At 43.5% G+C, this 16,143-nt stretch overlaps 1 protein-coding gene across 10 annotated transcripts in view; it reads right to left on the bottom strand.

The window, feature by feature from the left end:
* The window catches only part of LOC140214085 (phosphatidylinositol 3-kinase regulatory subunit alpha-like), a 186,292-nt gene that overhangs the window by 22,162 nt on the left and 147,987 nt on the right, over positions 1-16,143 (bottom strand). For 9 of the 10 annotated variants that reach the window (XM_072285361.1, XM_072285368.1, XM_072285370.1 and 6 more), the window contains 3 exons: positions 11,765-11,812; positions 11,485-11,591; positions 8,045-8,290 (listed from right to left, as the gene is read on the bottom strand). In XM_072285361.1, coding sequence (XP_072141462.1) covers positions 8,045-8,290; positions 11,485-11,591; positions 11,765-11,812 — 401 coding nt within the window. The remainder of the gene's footprint in view (positions 1-8,044; positions 8,291-11,484; positions 11,592-11,764; positions 11,813-16,143) is intronic. The other variant, XM_072285362.1, reaches the window with a different exon arrangement.

Raw genomic sequence — 16,143 nt, 5'->3', positions numbered from 1 at the left:
GTGTGCCATGCCCAATTTCAGCCAAGAAAATCCTATCTTTGGTGATGTCTGTTACATACAGCTGAAACTAAATTTAACAAAGTTATGACCACGGTTGGATTATTTAGTTAAATAGGGAAGTTCGTAAATGTTTCGGTCGTTTGGAATATAAAATTGTAATGTAGCGACACACAAAACCTACTGTGACATTGTATTTGCTGCTAATCCAGCCATCTGCGACCATTCTGCTTTGTTGTGCAGGTTAGTGCATACTTACATGCCAAATGTTATCGCAGTGATGACCGTTTCCTACTGCTGCTGCCTTGCCCACTTAGTATAAGAAATTTACTTTCGGATGTGTGTTCATTTAGGAAGAGCCTTTTGAACTGTGGCGACATCGAGTCAAATCCAGGTCCTACTGATAAGGAAATGTTGGAGATGATTCTTTCGGGCCAGAGTAATATGACAGCTTCCATCAACAACATTTTGACAAATCAAGGAAAGATTGAAGCAGATATCGCAGGACTGAACGAAAAGATGAAGTTGTTAGAGGTTCAGATGGCGTCCTTGAATGAACTAAAAGAGCGAATTTGCGAGTTAAAATCAACAACGACTGAGCTGGAAGATAAAGTGACATACCTGCAAGACAAGGTTGATGAACTAGAAAACAGGAGCCGGAGGAATAACTTGATTATTTTCGGAATAAAAGAAGAGAGCGATGAAACTGCTGAATCTCTTATCACGAAGGTGAACGAGAGGCTGTTCCAAGAAAAACTAGATGTTACTGTTAAAGGCATAGAGATGCCACAGGCTTGGAAGAAAGAGCAAGAATGGTCGCCCAGTAATCATTAAGTTTTTAGACTACCGCGAAAAGGGTTCCGTCCTAAAAGCTTGCTATAAGCTCAAGGGAACAGAATTTTCGATCACGGAAGACTTTTCTTTTGCCGTTCGAAATATTAGAAAGAAGTTGTGGGAAAGCTCAGCGGAAGAGAGATCGAACGGAGCTAAGGTCAAGCTTTTTTTTAACAAACTGTGTGTAGATGGTACGATGTTTGCTTGGGACTCAGCGAACAATGCTCGCTACAAAATTTCTTAAAGAAAGAAATGACCACAAAAGGAAAATAGGAGGACATTAACAATAATTAGTATTAATTGTCGTAGCGTTGTGAACAAAGTCTCCCATCTGGAAGGTATGCTGTTAACGCATAATCCGGACATAGCTGTGCTAACAGAGACATGGTTAGATGAAGAAATATTTGATTCCGAGTTTGTGCCAAGAAACTATAAAGTCTTTCGGAAAGACCGCGACAGAAGAGGTGGCGGAGTGGCTATACTGTTCAAAAGCACATTTCAGATTTTAAAACTGCCTGATGTTGCTACAGTTGAAGCTGTCTTTTGTAAAGTATATGCTAACAATTTCCGATATATCCTTGGTGCTATTTATAGGCCTCCCGGTTCCTCTGTCGCTGTCTTAGATGAAGTTAAGAAATATCTTTATTGCTACACGAAACCAGACGATAAGTTAATTTTAGCTGGAGATTTTAACTTACCAAACATAAACTGGGCTACTTTTTCTGTTCAATCTCCGCACGCTGTAGGAGATGCTCTGCTTGATATCATGTTTCATTTCGATCTCTTACAAATTGTGAAGAACCCTACTAGAATCCAACAAGATTCTTCATCAATATTGGATTTATTCTTGGTACGAGGCAATATCAAAGAAAACCTTTCATGTAAAGTAGTGGCCGGTATTTCTGATCATCAAGCCGTTATCTTGGTAATAGAAGACATATTATTGGACCAAAGGGGTGATATTCGACACTTTCCGAATTTTGCCCGTGCTGACAATGAATCGATTATTGATATCTTAGATCTTCATTATTATAGTTTTCTGCACAGCACTTGTAGCGTGGATGACCTGTGGCTTGTTTTAAAAAACATTGTTCGTGACTGCATTCAGCGTTTTGTACCAGTGATATGCAAGAAGTCAGACAATCACAATCCTTGGATTAGGCGAGAAACTTTGCAATTGCAGCGCAAGCTAAAGCGATTAAAGAAAAGAATAAAAACATCAAGCTCAGCCTTTTTAGAGGCAAAAATTCATGAAGTTTCAGAGAAATTAAAACAGTGCATTCTGAAAGATAAAGAAAAATACTACAATAAACAACTTCCGGATTTTATAAAAACTGCACCTGAAAAGTTTTGGCGGTCAATTGCACCAGTTTCTTGTTCTACCGATGCATTTATTATAAATGGACAACATGTAAGTGACAATGTCCAGGTTTCAGCAGCATTTAATAACACCTTTAAGAAAGTTTTCACGAAAGATGACGGGCATCTCCCACCCTTTAGCATGTCCCTTCCTTCCATGCCTGATGTTATAATTTCTGAAGAGGGTGTTTTTAAAGGGACACTAAAGGTTACTATTAAGTCAACGTGGACTGTTGAAATACCATCACAGAAACCTCGAAACGCTTGTTTCGTGCCAAGGAGAGACTTATTTTAAGAGAAAATGCGTTCTGAAGCGTCCGCGTACCGCTAGCGCAGTTCAAATCGCCCGCCCTCCGATCGAGGAGTACTGACATCATGGTCTCATAGTGACGTTGCGCCAACGGTGAGTAGAACGGCGTCCGCAGACGGCGCTACGGCTTTTCTGCGCAAAACGCAAACGCGCGGCCAGAAACAGAGCCAAGACAGAGCCGACAGCCGAGCGAAAGCGGGAGTATGGTGGCTAGCGGAAGGAGAAACGAATTACGTCCCACGGCACACGGAGGGTCCGTTTTCGTTAAACTATAGGCTGCGGCGAGCTCACAGCGTGGTCGGCGGGATCTGTGAGAAGTGACGAGCCTTTTCGCACTCGCAACAGGGCATAAAAAAGTGCGAATCGACGCAAAACTCGGCCTAGAAACGTGCTTCGCCACGGCCAGGGCTCAATACGACCCAAGCTGGCGCGACCCAGATGTCGTTTCCCGCACCGCCACCAGGCGCCGCTACTATACCTCAAACTCCAGCGCAAGACGCCCATAAGCTGGTACTTCATTCTATGGCGCAAACTTCGACGCTCGTCGCAATGGACCCTGACACCGACAGATTGGCTCGCGATGGTGGGCTCAACTTCAGCGATTTGAGCACCGACGAGCGCGACCTGCTGCTGAGGGCTCGCACTGCCAGCGTCGTTGCGTACTACGACGGCGGCCTCGACACAGGCTCTCCGGAGCGGGAAAGCAACGAGGGCTTCCCACGACATCACATGGACGTGGCATTCTCGCTGCTTGTTCCAAATGAAAGTGTCGCGAACCAGCAGAACCCTCACAGCACGACGCGATAACGAAAGTACTGAAACTCCAAAGCGTGCGCGGCGCAGAGTCGAGCGCGCAGAGTCGAGCGAAAACGAAACCTTTCGAACACCCATATTACTGAAGGGTAACGTCAAAATGTTATTTTTTCTTAGAGTCGAACAGACGTAGACAAGTAGCATTTTTTTCCGTCTTATAATCGAATGAAATGATATTTTTAATACGAGTAGTTGAGTATTAGTGACACAAATTATGAGGAGTCCTTTCGTCATCGGGCTAGTACCGGAATGTCGCTGGGGGGTCTCAAATCGTGTCATGCATTTACCTCAATTTCTCGCTTACTAAAGCTCTGTTCGCGATTAAATTGACGCCTTAGACGTTCTAGAACATTGCTCTACCACTTTCACTTGAGTTTCTGGTAACCTTTAATGTCCCTTTAATCTATTATTAAAACTGGATATTAAGAAATCACCTGGACCAGATGATATACCGAATGCCTTCCTTAAACAGTATGCAGAGTGGTGTTCAAAGTATTTGTGCGTCCTATTCACTCGATCATTAAAAGAAGGTGTTCTACCGTGTGATTGGAAAACTGCTAGAATTAAGCCTTTGCATAAAAGTGGAGAGAAGACGTGTATTGAAAATTATCGCCCTATTTCATTAACTTCGACAACGTGCAAATTATTGGAACACATCATTCATAAGCATCTAACTAATTTCCTCGACAAGCATAATGTACTGGCAGCTGTTCAACACGGGTTCAGGCGAGGGTATTCCACATGCACTCAACTGTTCGAAACAATCCATGATTTTGCGACAGCAATCAACGAAGGAAAACAAACTGATGTTATCTTTATGGACTTTCGAAAAGCTTTCGATAAGGTTTCGCACAAGAAACTACTTCACAAACTCAGTTTTATTATAAATAATAAACAGATATTAACATGGATACAATCGTACCTATCTGATCGCCGTCAGTTTGTCGAACTGCATAGAACTTGCTCCAATTACGTTCCTGTCGATTCTGGTGTTCCCCAGGGATCCGTCCTCGGCCCCCTACTGTTTTTAATGTTTATTAATGATATTGTTAAAAACCTGTCAGTACGTGTTAAGTTATATGCGGACGACTGCGTGCTGTATGAGAAAATAAGTTCGACTGATGATCAAATTAGGCTGAATAATGATTTTGCAAAAATAGTTTCTTGGTGTGAGAAGTGGCAAATGTCAATTAACTTTGAAAAAACCGTATTTATGAGAATAACACTTAAAAATATCCCTCTTCTATATTACTACACTGCTAATAATAATTTTCTTCATGAAGTCACAGAATATAAGTATCTAGGTCTATGGATCTCTGATAACCTTTCTTGGACCAGGCATGTCGACTATGTTTCAGCAAACGCTCTCCGAAAGCTTTTTTTCTTACGACGCTCGCTTAAGCTAGCGACCCCTGGTACACGCCTCCTTGCCTACAACACTATTATTAGACCAATCTTAGAATATGCAGTAATTATCTGGGACCCTTTTACAAAGGTAAACATAAATAAACTTGAAAGAATCCAAAAGAAAGGAGTAAGGTTTATATATAACACTTACGGGCGAGCATCAGTCAGTGACCTCCTCAAAAAAAGCGGTTTACCCTCTATTCCTAACAGAAATCGCATATGTCGCTTAAAGATTTTCTATCAATTAATTAATAATAATCTCAAAGTTGACACCTCCAATATCCTTACCTATTCCTCGGGGTACCAAACTAGAAATCGCCATTCTCTTTCTATAACACCATTAAATCCGCGAGTTAATTGTTTTAAATATTCCTTTTTTCCAAGGACCAGCAGTGATTGGAATAACCTCACGGATGATGTTGTCAGACAGACATCATTACATTCATTTCAAGAGCATTTGAATTGATTGTTGTTAATTGACCTTGTCGCTGTATTCTCTTGTTGAAATTCTATGTGCAATTTTGTTTTCTTTGTGTCTGTAATTCTGTATCTTAACACAATGTTTCCCACCTGCTATGATCTTGTGTACAAGATCGCAGTATTCATAAATAATAAATAAACCATGAAATATTGAAGGCAACCGCCACTACCAAGGCGTGTTGCGTCTGATTTTCCATGCATGGATGCAGCGTGTAGCCTTATAAAAATAAAGCTGTAACCATGACTAGGGCGCCTAGTTTAAAGCGCCAGCTTTAGAGTGCACGCTTAAAAATGACCTGTATGTGTCAAAATGAGAAATCACTGCTTTTTTTAACTAATTTATTTCAGGAAATACTTTGCTAAATCGAGTTCGGCAAAGTTTGTTTCATTAATTCGGGTTGATGACAATATTGAACCCTATGGGTACCTGCTGGGGAATGGAAATTTCTTCGTTAGATGGGGAACTTTGTAAAATCAGGTTTCATTAGATCAAGTTCTCACTGTATGCCTTTTTAAACACTTTGCAGACAATGACAGCCAAACTATAGTGTCTAGAATATTGTACTGTATTCTAATAGGAAGCTTGCACAAAGTTGGATTACAGAAAATTTTTTGATGTCAGTGTTGAAAACCTGTCACTGTTGTAAATTTACATTTACACTTAAGTCTAACAAGCGTGTCATCTTCAATAAATTTTCCAAGAAAAAAGAAGGTGGGTTACTTACTAGATATAATGGAGTAAATACAGTATATGTGCAGTCAACCACATATGTTTGTGGACCACAGGATCTCAAAAGGCATTCAATATCCGAGCAGCATGTAAGAATAACCAGTAAAACCGAACAGCACACTCTTGTTCACACATAACTAGTAGAGGCTGTAAATGCAAATACAGGCTACGTTGTGAAGCTGTGCAGATGTTCCGCTTATTCTCAGATCTCGTGTTGCGTAAAATTTTGTGGTTGACTGTACCTCTAGGAGCTGGGATGCAGTCCTGTCCTTAAACTGATTTTACATTAGACAAATTGCAATCGTCAGAGTGCCTGAGCAAATGAGAATTCATTGGCTGAATGAAGGAAACGTGTTGCTGTATCCTGCATGCGAAATGTTCTTCAAACACTGATAACGTTACAATTTGACCTAGAATGTAATAATACTTGGTGTTCCACGTGGAAGATGAATTTGAATTTAAAAAAGTGTGTTCATGTATGTTTTACAAGAAAGAAGAAAGGGATTGTAAGTCTTTACCAGATAAATAATACCCCGATAAAAAACGAACCTATATACAAGTATCTAGGTGTGACGCTATCATCAGACTGCTCATGTGGATGACGTCACTGTAAAAGCTGGTAGGGTACTCAATTTTATTCAGAGGAACTTGAAATGTTAACAGCTGAACCTAAAGAAAAGTGCTTACTTAACATGTGTGAGACCAATTTTAGAATACACCTGTGCCGTCTGGGACCCCGCGAAAAAAAACTTGATTGATAAACTGGAAAGAATTCAAAACCGAGCTGCTAGGTTCGTCCTGGGGTGGTATGGGCGGAGAGAAAGTTGTACTGAAATGAAACTCGAATTGAATTGGGAACTGCTTTCCTCTCGGCGGAAAAAGTTGAGACTGAAGTTTTTATACCTCATATTTAATAATAAGACTGGAATTAGCAGTAAAAGCTACTTGAAAGAACCACATTATATTTCTAGGCGTAATGACCATTCACTTAAAATTCGTGAGTACCGTGCCAGGACGTACTTGTTTGCGGATTCCTTTTTTGTCAAAACTATTGTGGAGTGGAATCAGCTGTGTGAAGAGCAAGTGTGCTGTACGAATGAAGATTTGTTTTTTTCCCTCCTGTAACCCCCCTGCTATAACGTCTTCGGGCAATGCGGGGTAATTCTTGAATAAAGAATAATGAAATTTCTATTGGCACATATCCTGATCAGGATCACGGAAGGATGCACCATAGCCTTATGACAATTACATTCCAGAAAAAGCGCCTGTTAAAGGCAGCTACTGCTAAAGTAACAGGATTTATTTTGTTGAGAAGAAGACAGATGGCAGCTGAAGCAATTCCGACTACTACTGCCTCTATGAATTCTCAAATGGCTCCATGATCTGTCTTTTCTCATGAACAACTTTCTGCGGCAATAAAGGGAAAGCTATAAAGGCAAAGTGATCATGCGTGTTAGTTTAAGATGGGAAAGTTGAAACATAAACATCTTATATTGACAATATTAATATAAGACAAAATGCCCCAGTGAGTGTTAAATCTGACATTTTTTTCTGCTTATCTGTTTCGCTTTTGGGCAAATGCAATATCACTCACTGCGTGTGCAAAAGCTTGATTAAAATTAATTAAATTATGGAGTTTTACGTACCAAAATCACAATCTCATTATGAAGCATGCCATAGGAATCATTTGGACCACCAGTTGTTCTTTAACATGCACCTAAATCTAAGTACATGAGTGTTCTTCCATTTCGTCCCCGTCAAAATGCGGCTGCCATGGCTGGGATACGATCCTGCAACGTCGTGCTAGCAGCTCAATGCCACAGCCACTAAGCAACCATGGTGGGCCACAGAAGCTTGATAGATTTAGTATGTTCGCAGAAACTAAAGGTGCTGTCAAATGCTGCCCATCTACTAGGTGCAATGTGACGCATACAAAAGGTCCGCACCCATAGCCTCCCCGTCATTCTCACAGAAAGTTGTCTGCGAGTATAGTCATCTGATCCGCATTATTGAACAGCGCTTACACTCTACTGAACAAAGGCTTAAAATTAAAGTGCACGAAGCGTGCAGTAAGATAGCCACTTCTCTGAGCATGTTGCATGACTAATACACACCTGATGAAGCTGGCTAGCAGCAGTGGGTGTTGGGGGTGAAGGAGCCGGTCGGCAGAGCTCTGCCAAACAGCGCAACAAGGCATCCTGTGTGGCCTCCTCTTTGCAACCAAGGCTGCGCAGCCGCTCCCGATCCAAGCCGGCTAAGTCAGCACCTTTTAGCTCACACAGCGCCTCCCCACCGCAAGACAGCATGTTGACGGCTGCCAGCCACTCCAGTACGTTTTCACTGCTCCACTCGCTCAGGGACTGCATGCACACAGACCTCAGGTTTCTGAGCAAGATCGCCACTACCGCAGCTGCTTCACTTTTCAGCCACGAGTGGCACATATTCACAGGGCGAGGGTGTTACCACCAGAGTTGGGAAACCTTGGACAACATTACTAAAATCTGGACATAAAGCCTCACATAATTGGGACATGTTCTGGGACAGCACAAGGAGCACCAAGATACATTCGTTTTGTTTTTATAGGTATCAAAATGTTTATGTTCTGGCCACCTAAACACATGCTGCTTTATTCACTAACATTGAAATAAATTAAGAACATTTCAAGCGGTTGCTCACTCAACCTGTGTCTTGTCCTGCAAGGTATTCTTAAAATTGTCTGGAGACAGGAGCTCTGCTCCAGTATAAATGCATACCTATAAATGGTTCTTCAAACCACATAAGTGTGCCTGCACGTCAAATGCATATAATGCTCGGAGGGAAGGAGCTAAGAAGTCTGAACGGGCTCCGCATATGCTAAATTGAGGAACTGTATAGCCAGCCCCATCGAGAGCTCTTAAATAACTTCACAGTTTGATATACTAGAACCCCGTTCACCACACTCTACAGTACACGTAAGACACAAAGTATTGCATGCCAAGATGCAATAGTCCGATGGACTAATGGCAAATCTTTGACGATTTGTACCTAAAATTACATTGCGGGGTTTTACGTGCCAAAACTGCAATTTGAGTATGAGGCACACTGTAGTGATGGACTCAGGATTAATTTTGACCACATGGGGTTCTTTTACATGCACCCAATGCACACTACACAAGTGTTCTTGCATTTCACGCCATCAGATTGTGGCCACCGCAGCCGGGATCTGATTCCGCGCCCTAGGGCTTAGTGAAGATTTGTAACCGAGTGCCTGGAATAAAAATTAAACTACTTAGTTGCGAGAAGGTCAACCTTTATCTTTACGAGTTCCAATGTGGTGGGCCACTGCATGACACCTGATGCAATGAAAGAACATGGTACCTTCACAGTTGTTGCAATTTTTAAGGAATTGGACAGTTCACAGTACAAAGCGATTCGGATGCCATGGGCACAAGGTACCCACAAGTGCTCCCTGACAAGGCTAATATTACCGGCTGTTGAATGTGAAATTAGTGCAACAAGCACGTCTATTAAATCACTGGAAACATTACGGCAAAACATGCACAACTAAGAAAATCTGTCGTTTCCTGGGACACCCAATGTAAATTGCGACATTCCAGAACAACAACATTGGTGAAAACCAAGTGCAAAGAATTTGGTAGATGCATGAATGCAGCTGATACTTGACATCGGGACATTTCTTCAAAACTGGAGCATGTTACAGAAATTTCAACTCTGGTCATCCCAAACACACATAAAGGTCACCTTACACATGTCGCACATGTGGGTGCACATGAGTGGAATAAATGAGTTAGCAACCAGCCCTACGACAAGCATGCCGGTCCATCTGGTAATGCATTGCAGAACCCTAAACAATGCTGGACAGCGGCTACCTGCACAATGCTTTGCATAATATTGATTCCTACAGTGCCCCACACGACATCTGCATACTTTTTTTACAGCGAAGCTGTTAGCCTCTCCGTGGTTGGCATTTTTCGTGTCCAAACTATCTTCATCGGCAATGGCTTATACACCCATTTAAGCAATCAAAAACGCAATGGCTCATCCCCTTCGTAATGCAGGGGCTACAACACTCAGCAAAATGAAGCAAACAGTGCATACAATCATAGAGATCACCGACAGAACACACCAAACAGCATACGTTTCAGTAAAGAGCAAGCTCAAAACAAGCATCCGAACCATCACTTAAGCATTGCATACCCCCCTCAGCAGTCGCAGTGGTGGTTTTGCAACAAGTTCGCTGGACATCTACTTACACAGGGCCGGGATGGCAAGTCACTTTTATTTATTAGCGTACACCACAAGGTTGAGAAGACAAAACAGCAGTGAGGATTGATTTAGGTTAGCCTAAGTAAAAATGGCAAGAAATGAAAGTAGAGTGCATATGGAAGAAATCATTAAACTGATATATATATATATATATATATATATATATATATATATATATATATAGTTCTACCTAAGTATTTGCACACAAACTGCCATGATCTACAATCTCAACATCCGCTGAGGTAACAACATACCAAAATTCAAGCATTTCCAAAGGTCAGCATCGTGAGAACTGTCTAAACCGGCAACAACTCTATACCTCTGGTCAAGACAAGCGATACTCGTGCAAACTGAAGTACACGTGTGTTATCTGGCAGCAATATTACTAAGCACCAGGAACTTTATATTATAGGACCGCCTGATACATCTGAAAGCCCATCAAACTGCTTTAAAGCCATGAGGGTTGCAACCTTTTGCTACCATCTTTGCAGATAGCATGGCAGGTCGCCAGCACCCTTTCACAACCCTATGTGGTGGGCAAAGGGGGGTCAAACCGAATGAAAATGAGTGAAGAAAGCACTTAATATTATAAAAGGGGTTCGCAATGAGTAGCCCGACACTATACATTGTACAATAATTTTGCCAGTGAGAGTATGTATACAGCTTTTGCCGTACTTTCATGTGCATCAAGGAACGCACCACAAGGGTCCAATTTAGCGGGCAGTAGGCTTTTGGTGTGCGCCAGCTGACAGTGCGAGCCTCGTATAACGACGGCTGCGGTAACGTTCTTGCACATATTTGCTCAGTAACCAAAAACGACCCAGACGTGCTTCACGAACGCAAGAGAATTAGCATGCCCATACGAGCACGAAAGGGCACATGCCAACAACGGGTCCCAACAGTGCGCCATCAGGCGGCGCGGAGGCGCTTTTCGGTCGCCGTTCCCGTGGATCTCGCGGAGCTTTCGCCCCTGACTGCGTTGCGCAAGTGATCCGATCGGACCATCCTCGAGGGCAGCACAATCGTCCAAAAACGAAGATCTTTAGAACAGACTCAAAAACGCCTTGTGGCGAGCAGCCCGGAAAGTCTTTCCAACTGAGCCGTTCGGCTTCAAGGAATGCAGGCCGAATCAAATCACCCACGGATAGCTCCCATTAGGTGAAAGCATGGCCGACTGGCCGTTCTAAACGATAGCACCTCCGAATGTTAGCTCTGCGCGCCTCGACCTTGCCGGCCTCGATTACGTGACACGGACAGCGTGCACGGTAACTGCATCGGCGCAACTCACCACGGAACCCTGGCAACAGACAGGCCGTGCAGCAGGATCCCTCGGAGGCAGGCACGGACGCAGCCCGGCGAACCCCGAGCAACCGGCGTGGAACGATGCCCCGCACTCTGCACGCACAGCACACCCACGGCACAATTCAGTCGCCGCCGTCCAACGCCATTCGGCGAGCGAGAAGAAGGCCCACCAAGGCGGCGGCGCCAGCGTCGGGCCGGTCAGGTGACCGGCGACCAACCGGCGGCCTGGCGCCCCAGTTGCTAGGCCCCTTCCCCTTTGCACTCACCCTGACAGCGCTTGCCCAAGCAGCCGAGACCCCAGATGTAGTCGTCGCCTGCGCGCAAGCAGAGATGGTAGTCAGGTTAAGGCAAGCGCGCAGCGCATTTCGCTGCGCACTAACGACGGCATGCGTGAGCTCATGGGCGCGAGTGATTTCGTCATAACTGGGGGAACGTCGTACGAAATAAATTTCAATGAAACAATCAAAAAGGATTAAAATTAGCTGTTGTGAAAACTTGGTTAGAAATATGCCACTACAATCGCTTTCTTCGCCTCCAGTGTTTCGGTGTGCGAACGCAAATCAAGGTTTACAAGTTTCTTTCAATAATTGGTATTCAAATTCACGTTCCACAGGGTGGCGCTTTCTGGATTTAAGATGTTCAGTAGCTCAGAATGGACACTTATCGACGGCATTTCTAAATATTAAAGGAGCCTATGACAACGTAGACGGAATTGTTAGGGGATGCTTTTAAGCACGAAGGCATAGATGACGACTTCGTGCAGCTGCTGAGAGAGATACATAGAGACAACTGAATACAAGTTGTATGGGAAGGTCGAAAGGTATACGTAATGAAGTGGTGGGAATTCACCAAGGACTGAAGCAAGGATGCCATCTGTCTCCATTGTTGTTCACGCTTTATGTTAAGTGCATAGAAAGACGACTGGAAAACCGCGAATTAGGGTTTGATTTATCCTACATGCGTAATGGGCAAACGGTGCGACAGAAGCTCCCTGGATTGATATATGCGGGCGACACAGCGCTACTAGCGGAAAAAAAAAAAAAAAATTACAGACACTGGGAATATATGTGTTAACACAGCAACAAATCTAGGCCTCAAGTTTAGCACAGAGAAATCTGGTATTAGGATCTTTAATGAAGAGACGTGTTATCACGTGGTGTCAATTAAACAGCAAGCTGTATCCATAGTCAAGCAATATAAATACCTCCGTGTACACATAAACGAATAAAAGACTTACTCAAGCACCCACCAAGAGAATCTGAAAATAAAGGGGAAGCGGAATGCTGCAATTATGAAACACACAGAGATGTGACGCCATAATAAGTATGAGGTGGTGCGTGGAATCTGGAAAGGAGTAACGGTGCCAGCGCTAACGTTCGCAAATGCCATTCTATGCTTAAAATCGGCTATTTGACGGGGCTGAGAGTGAACCAAAGGTCGGTAGGCCGGTTGACTTTGGGAGACCACGGTAAAATCACAAATGAGGCAGTGCACGGTTACGTGGTTTGGACCTCTTTTGAAGTAAGAGAAGCACAGAGCACAATTAGTTTTGAAGAAAGACTCAGGAGCACGGATGAAAATACATGGGCAGCTAAATTGCACAAGTATACGTACTTGAAAAGCGTGGACAGAGAATGAGGGAAGAGGTCAAGAAAGTTGGCAACCAAGTACAGAGTAGTTGAAACTGTAAATAGACGACCAGGAATCATCAGAAAGTGAGACAGTTAATTGGATGCAAAGAATAGAAACAAAAAGAACCTTGGAGATTTAGAAGAATGAGACGAAAGAAATCGGAAGGGAAAATTTGTACCATAACACTAAGGGCAGTGCCTTGCTATTCGAGACTCGAACCGGTTGACTACATACCGGAGCAAATATCCGCAACTAGATCAGACCTGTGTATGCTGCAGCAAAAATCCGGAGACCACTGGGAACATTTTAATGGAATGCGAACAGATTCACCCAGTGAGAACCGTAGATAACGTACACCTTCCAGAAGCGCTTGTCTTTAATGTGGACGGAAGCGACGACGAGTCAGCAGTCGAGACAAGCAAGAGACGTTTAAAGCATTGGTGAAAAAAAAAAAAAAAAAGCAGGGAAAAGATAAGACCGGATCTCTTGCAGTCACTGCTATCGGTAAAGGTAGATTTTGAAGGAAAAAAAAATAAGATTAAGGAGATGTATAGAAAAACGGTAGAGAAATAAACACGAATAGTATACCTGATTATCTCAACCAGGCTACGTGATTATCTGTCACTGCCCCGTTTCAGAGGGGATGCTATTAAATATAATAATCATCATGCCTGGTTGAATGTGCCGGGTGCGATTCTGGGAGCCGGAAACAGGTCATGGACGTCGGGTTTTGGTAACTACCTATACAGGATAACAAATGTTAAAATTAAGTTATGGGGTTTTACGAGTCAGAACCACGATCTGATTATGACGCACGCCGTAGTGGAGGACTCCGGGAATTTGGACCACCTAGGGTTCTTTAGCGCGCACCCAAATTTAAGTACACGGGTGTTTTCGCATTCCGCCCCCATCGAAACGCGACAGCCGTGACCGGGATCCAATCCTGCGACCTCGTGCTTAGCAGCCCAACATCGTAGCCACTAAGCAACCACGGTGGGTAATATAACAAATGTACCAGCAGCATTGTTATGGGCCCTCGCATTGCTCTGACTAGAAAGAAGAAAAAAAGACTTCGAAGACCGAAACGCGCATGTGGCACCATTGCTGAACCTGTAGGTCGCCTCTGTCAGAAATAAGTGGTGTCCATAACCCGGTGTCTATGACGTGTTTCCGGCTTCCCCAAACGCGTACGGCGCATTTAACCTGCAAAAGCGTAGCGCTTAAGATCCGCATTTTATATCCAGAGGGCGCTGCACTACAGACCGTGAATTTAGATACCACCAGTACCCAGAGCAGCCACGCTACCTCGATACGAAGTAGTAATGAACAGGGTACAGAGACTCCTTCTATAACTAGCGATGAAGTTAGAAGGGCTTTGTAAAACATGAACCGGGTAAATAGGCAGGAAAAGACGGAATAACAGTCGGTTTAATCACACTTGAAAAGCTGGCGGCCGTTTATACGAAATGTCTTACGACTTCAAGGGTTCCAGAGAACTGGAAGAATGCCAACATTACACTAATACACAAAAAGGGAGACGTTAAATTGAAAAATTATAGGCTTACTAGCTTACTTTCAGCATCATCATCAGCCTATTTAATGTCCACTGCAGGAAGAAGACATCTCCCTGCGATCTCCAATTACCCCTGTCCTGCGCCAACAGATTCCAACTAGCGCTCGTGAATTTCCTAATTTAATCGCCCCACCTAGTTTTCTGCCGTCCTCGACTGCGCTTCCCTTCTCTTGGTACCCATTCTGTAACCCTAATGGTCCAATGGTTATCTAACCTGCGCATTACATGGCCTGCCCAGCTCCATTTCTTCTTCTTGATGTCCAGTAGAATATCGGCTATACCCGTTTGCTCTCTGATCCAAACCGCTCTCTTTGTCTCTTAACGTTATACCTCGCATTCTCCGTTCCATCCCTCTTTACGCGGTCCCTAACTTGGTCTCAAGCTTATTTGTCAATCTCCAAGTCTCTGCCCCATATGTAAGCCTCGATAAAATGCACTGATTGTACACCTTCCTTTTCAATGATAGCGGTAAGCTTCCAGTCAGGAGCTGACAATGTCTGGCGTATGCAACCCAACCCATTTTTATTCTTCTATGAATTTCCATCTTATGAACCGGGTTTCCTGTGATTAATTGACCTAGGTAAACGTACTCCTTCACAGATTCTAGAGGCGAACTGGCGATCCTGAACTCTTTTTCCCTTGGCCGGCTATTCATCATTATCGTTGTCTTCTGCATATTAATCTTCAACCCCACTCTTACACTCTCTCTGTTAGGGTCCTCAATCATTTGTTGTAACTAGTCTGCAGTCTTGCTGAATAGAACAATGTCATCGGCAAACCGAAGGTTGCCGAGATATTCGCCGTCGATCCTTACTAAGTCTTCCCAGTTTAATAGCTTGAATACTTCTTCCAAATACGCTTACTTACTTACTTACTTACTTACTTACCAGGCACCTATCTAAGCCGAACTGCGGCGGAGGTGAAGCACTTTGCTTTTCGTTTGAGAGCTTTGACTGTCGTCAGCTTTCGCTGCCATTCTAGCTTCATAGAGTGGAATGGTTGTCAATCTTTTCACTCCTTTTGGATGGCGGTAGTTATGGACAGCTCCTGGGGTGTGAGGACCAGATTTCTCATCGATTCGGTGCCCGCGCGATTAACTCAAGATGAGTTCAGATGTCACCATCTATTGCAGCAGACAGGGCGTAACTTAGTGTTTTAATATTATATTATTTAATTTTATTTATAATGCCCAACACAATTTTGTATCACCATCTATTCAACGATCACGCGCATCGTTGTTGCTTCGTTAATTCAACCTTCTTTGTTTTGATTGATCCAGGGGCAGAAACGGGATTCGGTTCGCAGTCAGCTGGTCTGTATGCTCGTGGAACGAGTTGTGGCCCGAGAAAATGCCATTTGCGTTTAAATTTGCTTCATTATTTCCTCGAGTGACGGCTAGCCGCTACGCTGGCAGTTCTTCGGAACCATATACCCGCGATG

The sequence above is a fragment of the Dermacentor andersoni genome, chromosome 11 (assembly GCF_023375885.2).
Source record: "Dermacentor andersoni chromosome 11, qqDerAnde1_hic_scaffold, whole genome shotgun sequence".
NCBI classification, from domain to species: Eukaryota; Metazoa; Arthropoda; class Arachnida; order Ixodida; family Ixodidae; genus Dermacentor; species Dermacentor andersoni.
The sequence above is the reverse complement of the archived record's forward strand: the minus strand, read 5'-3'. Positions and strand labels throughout refer to the sequence as shown.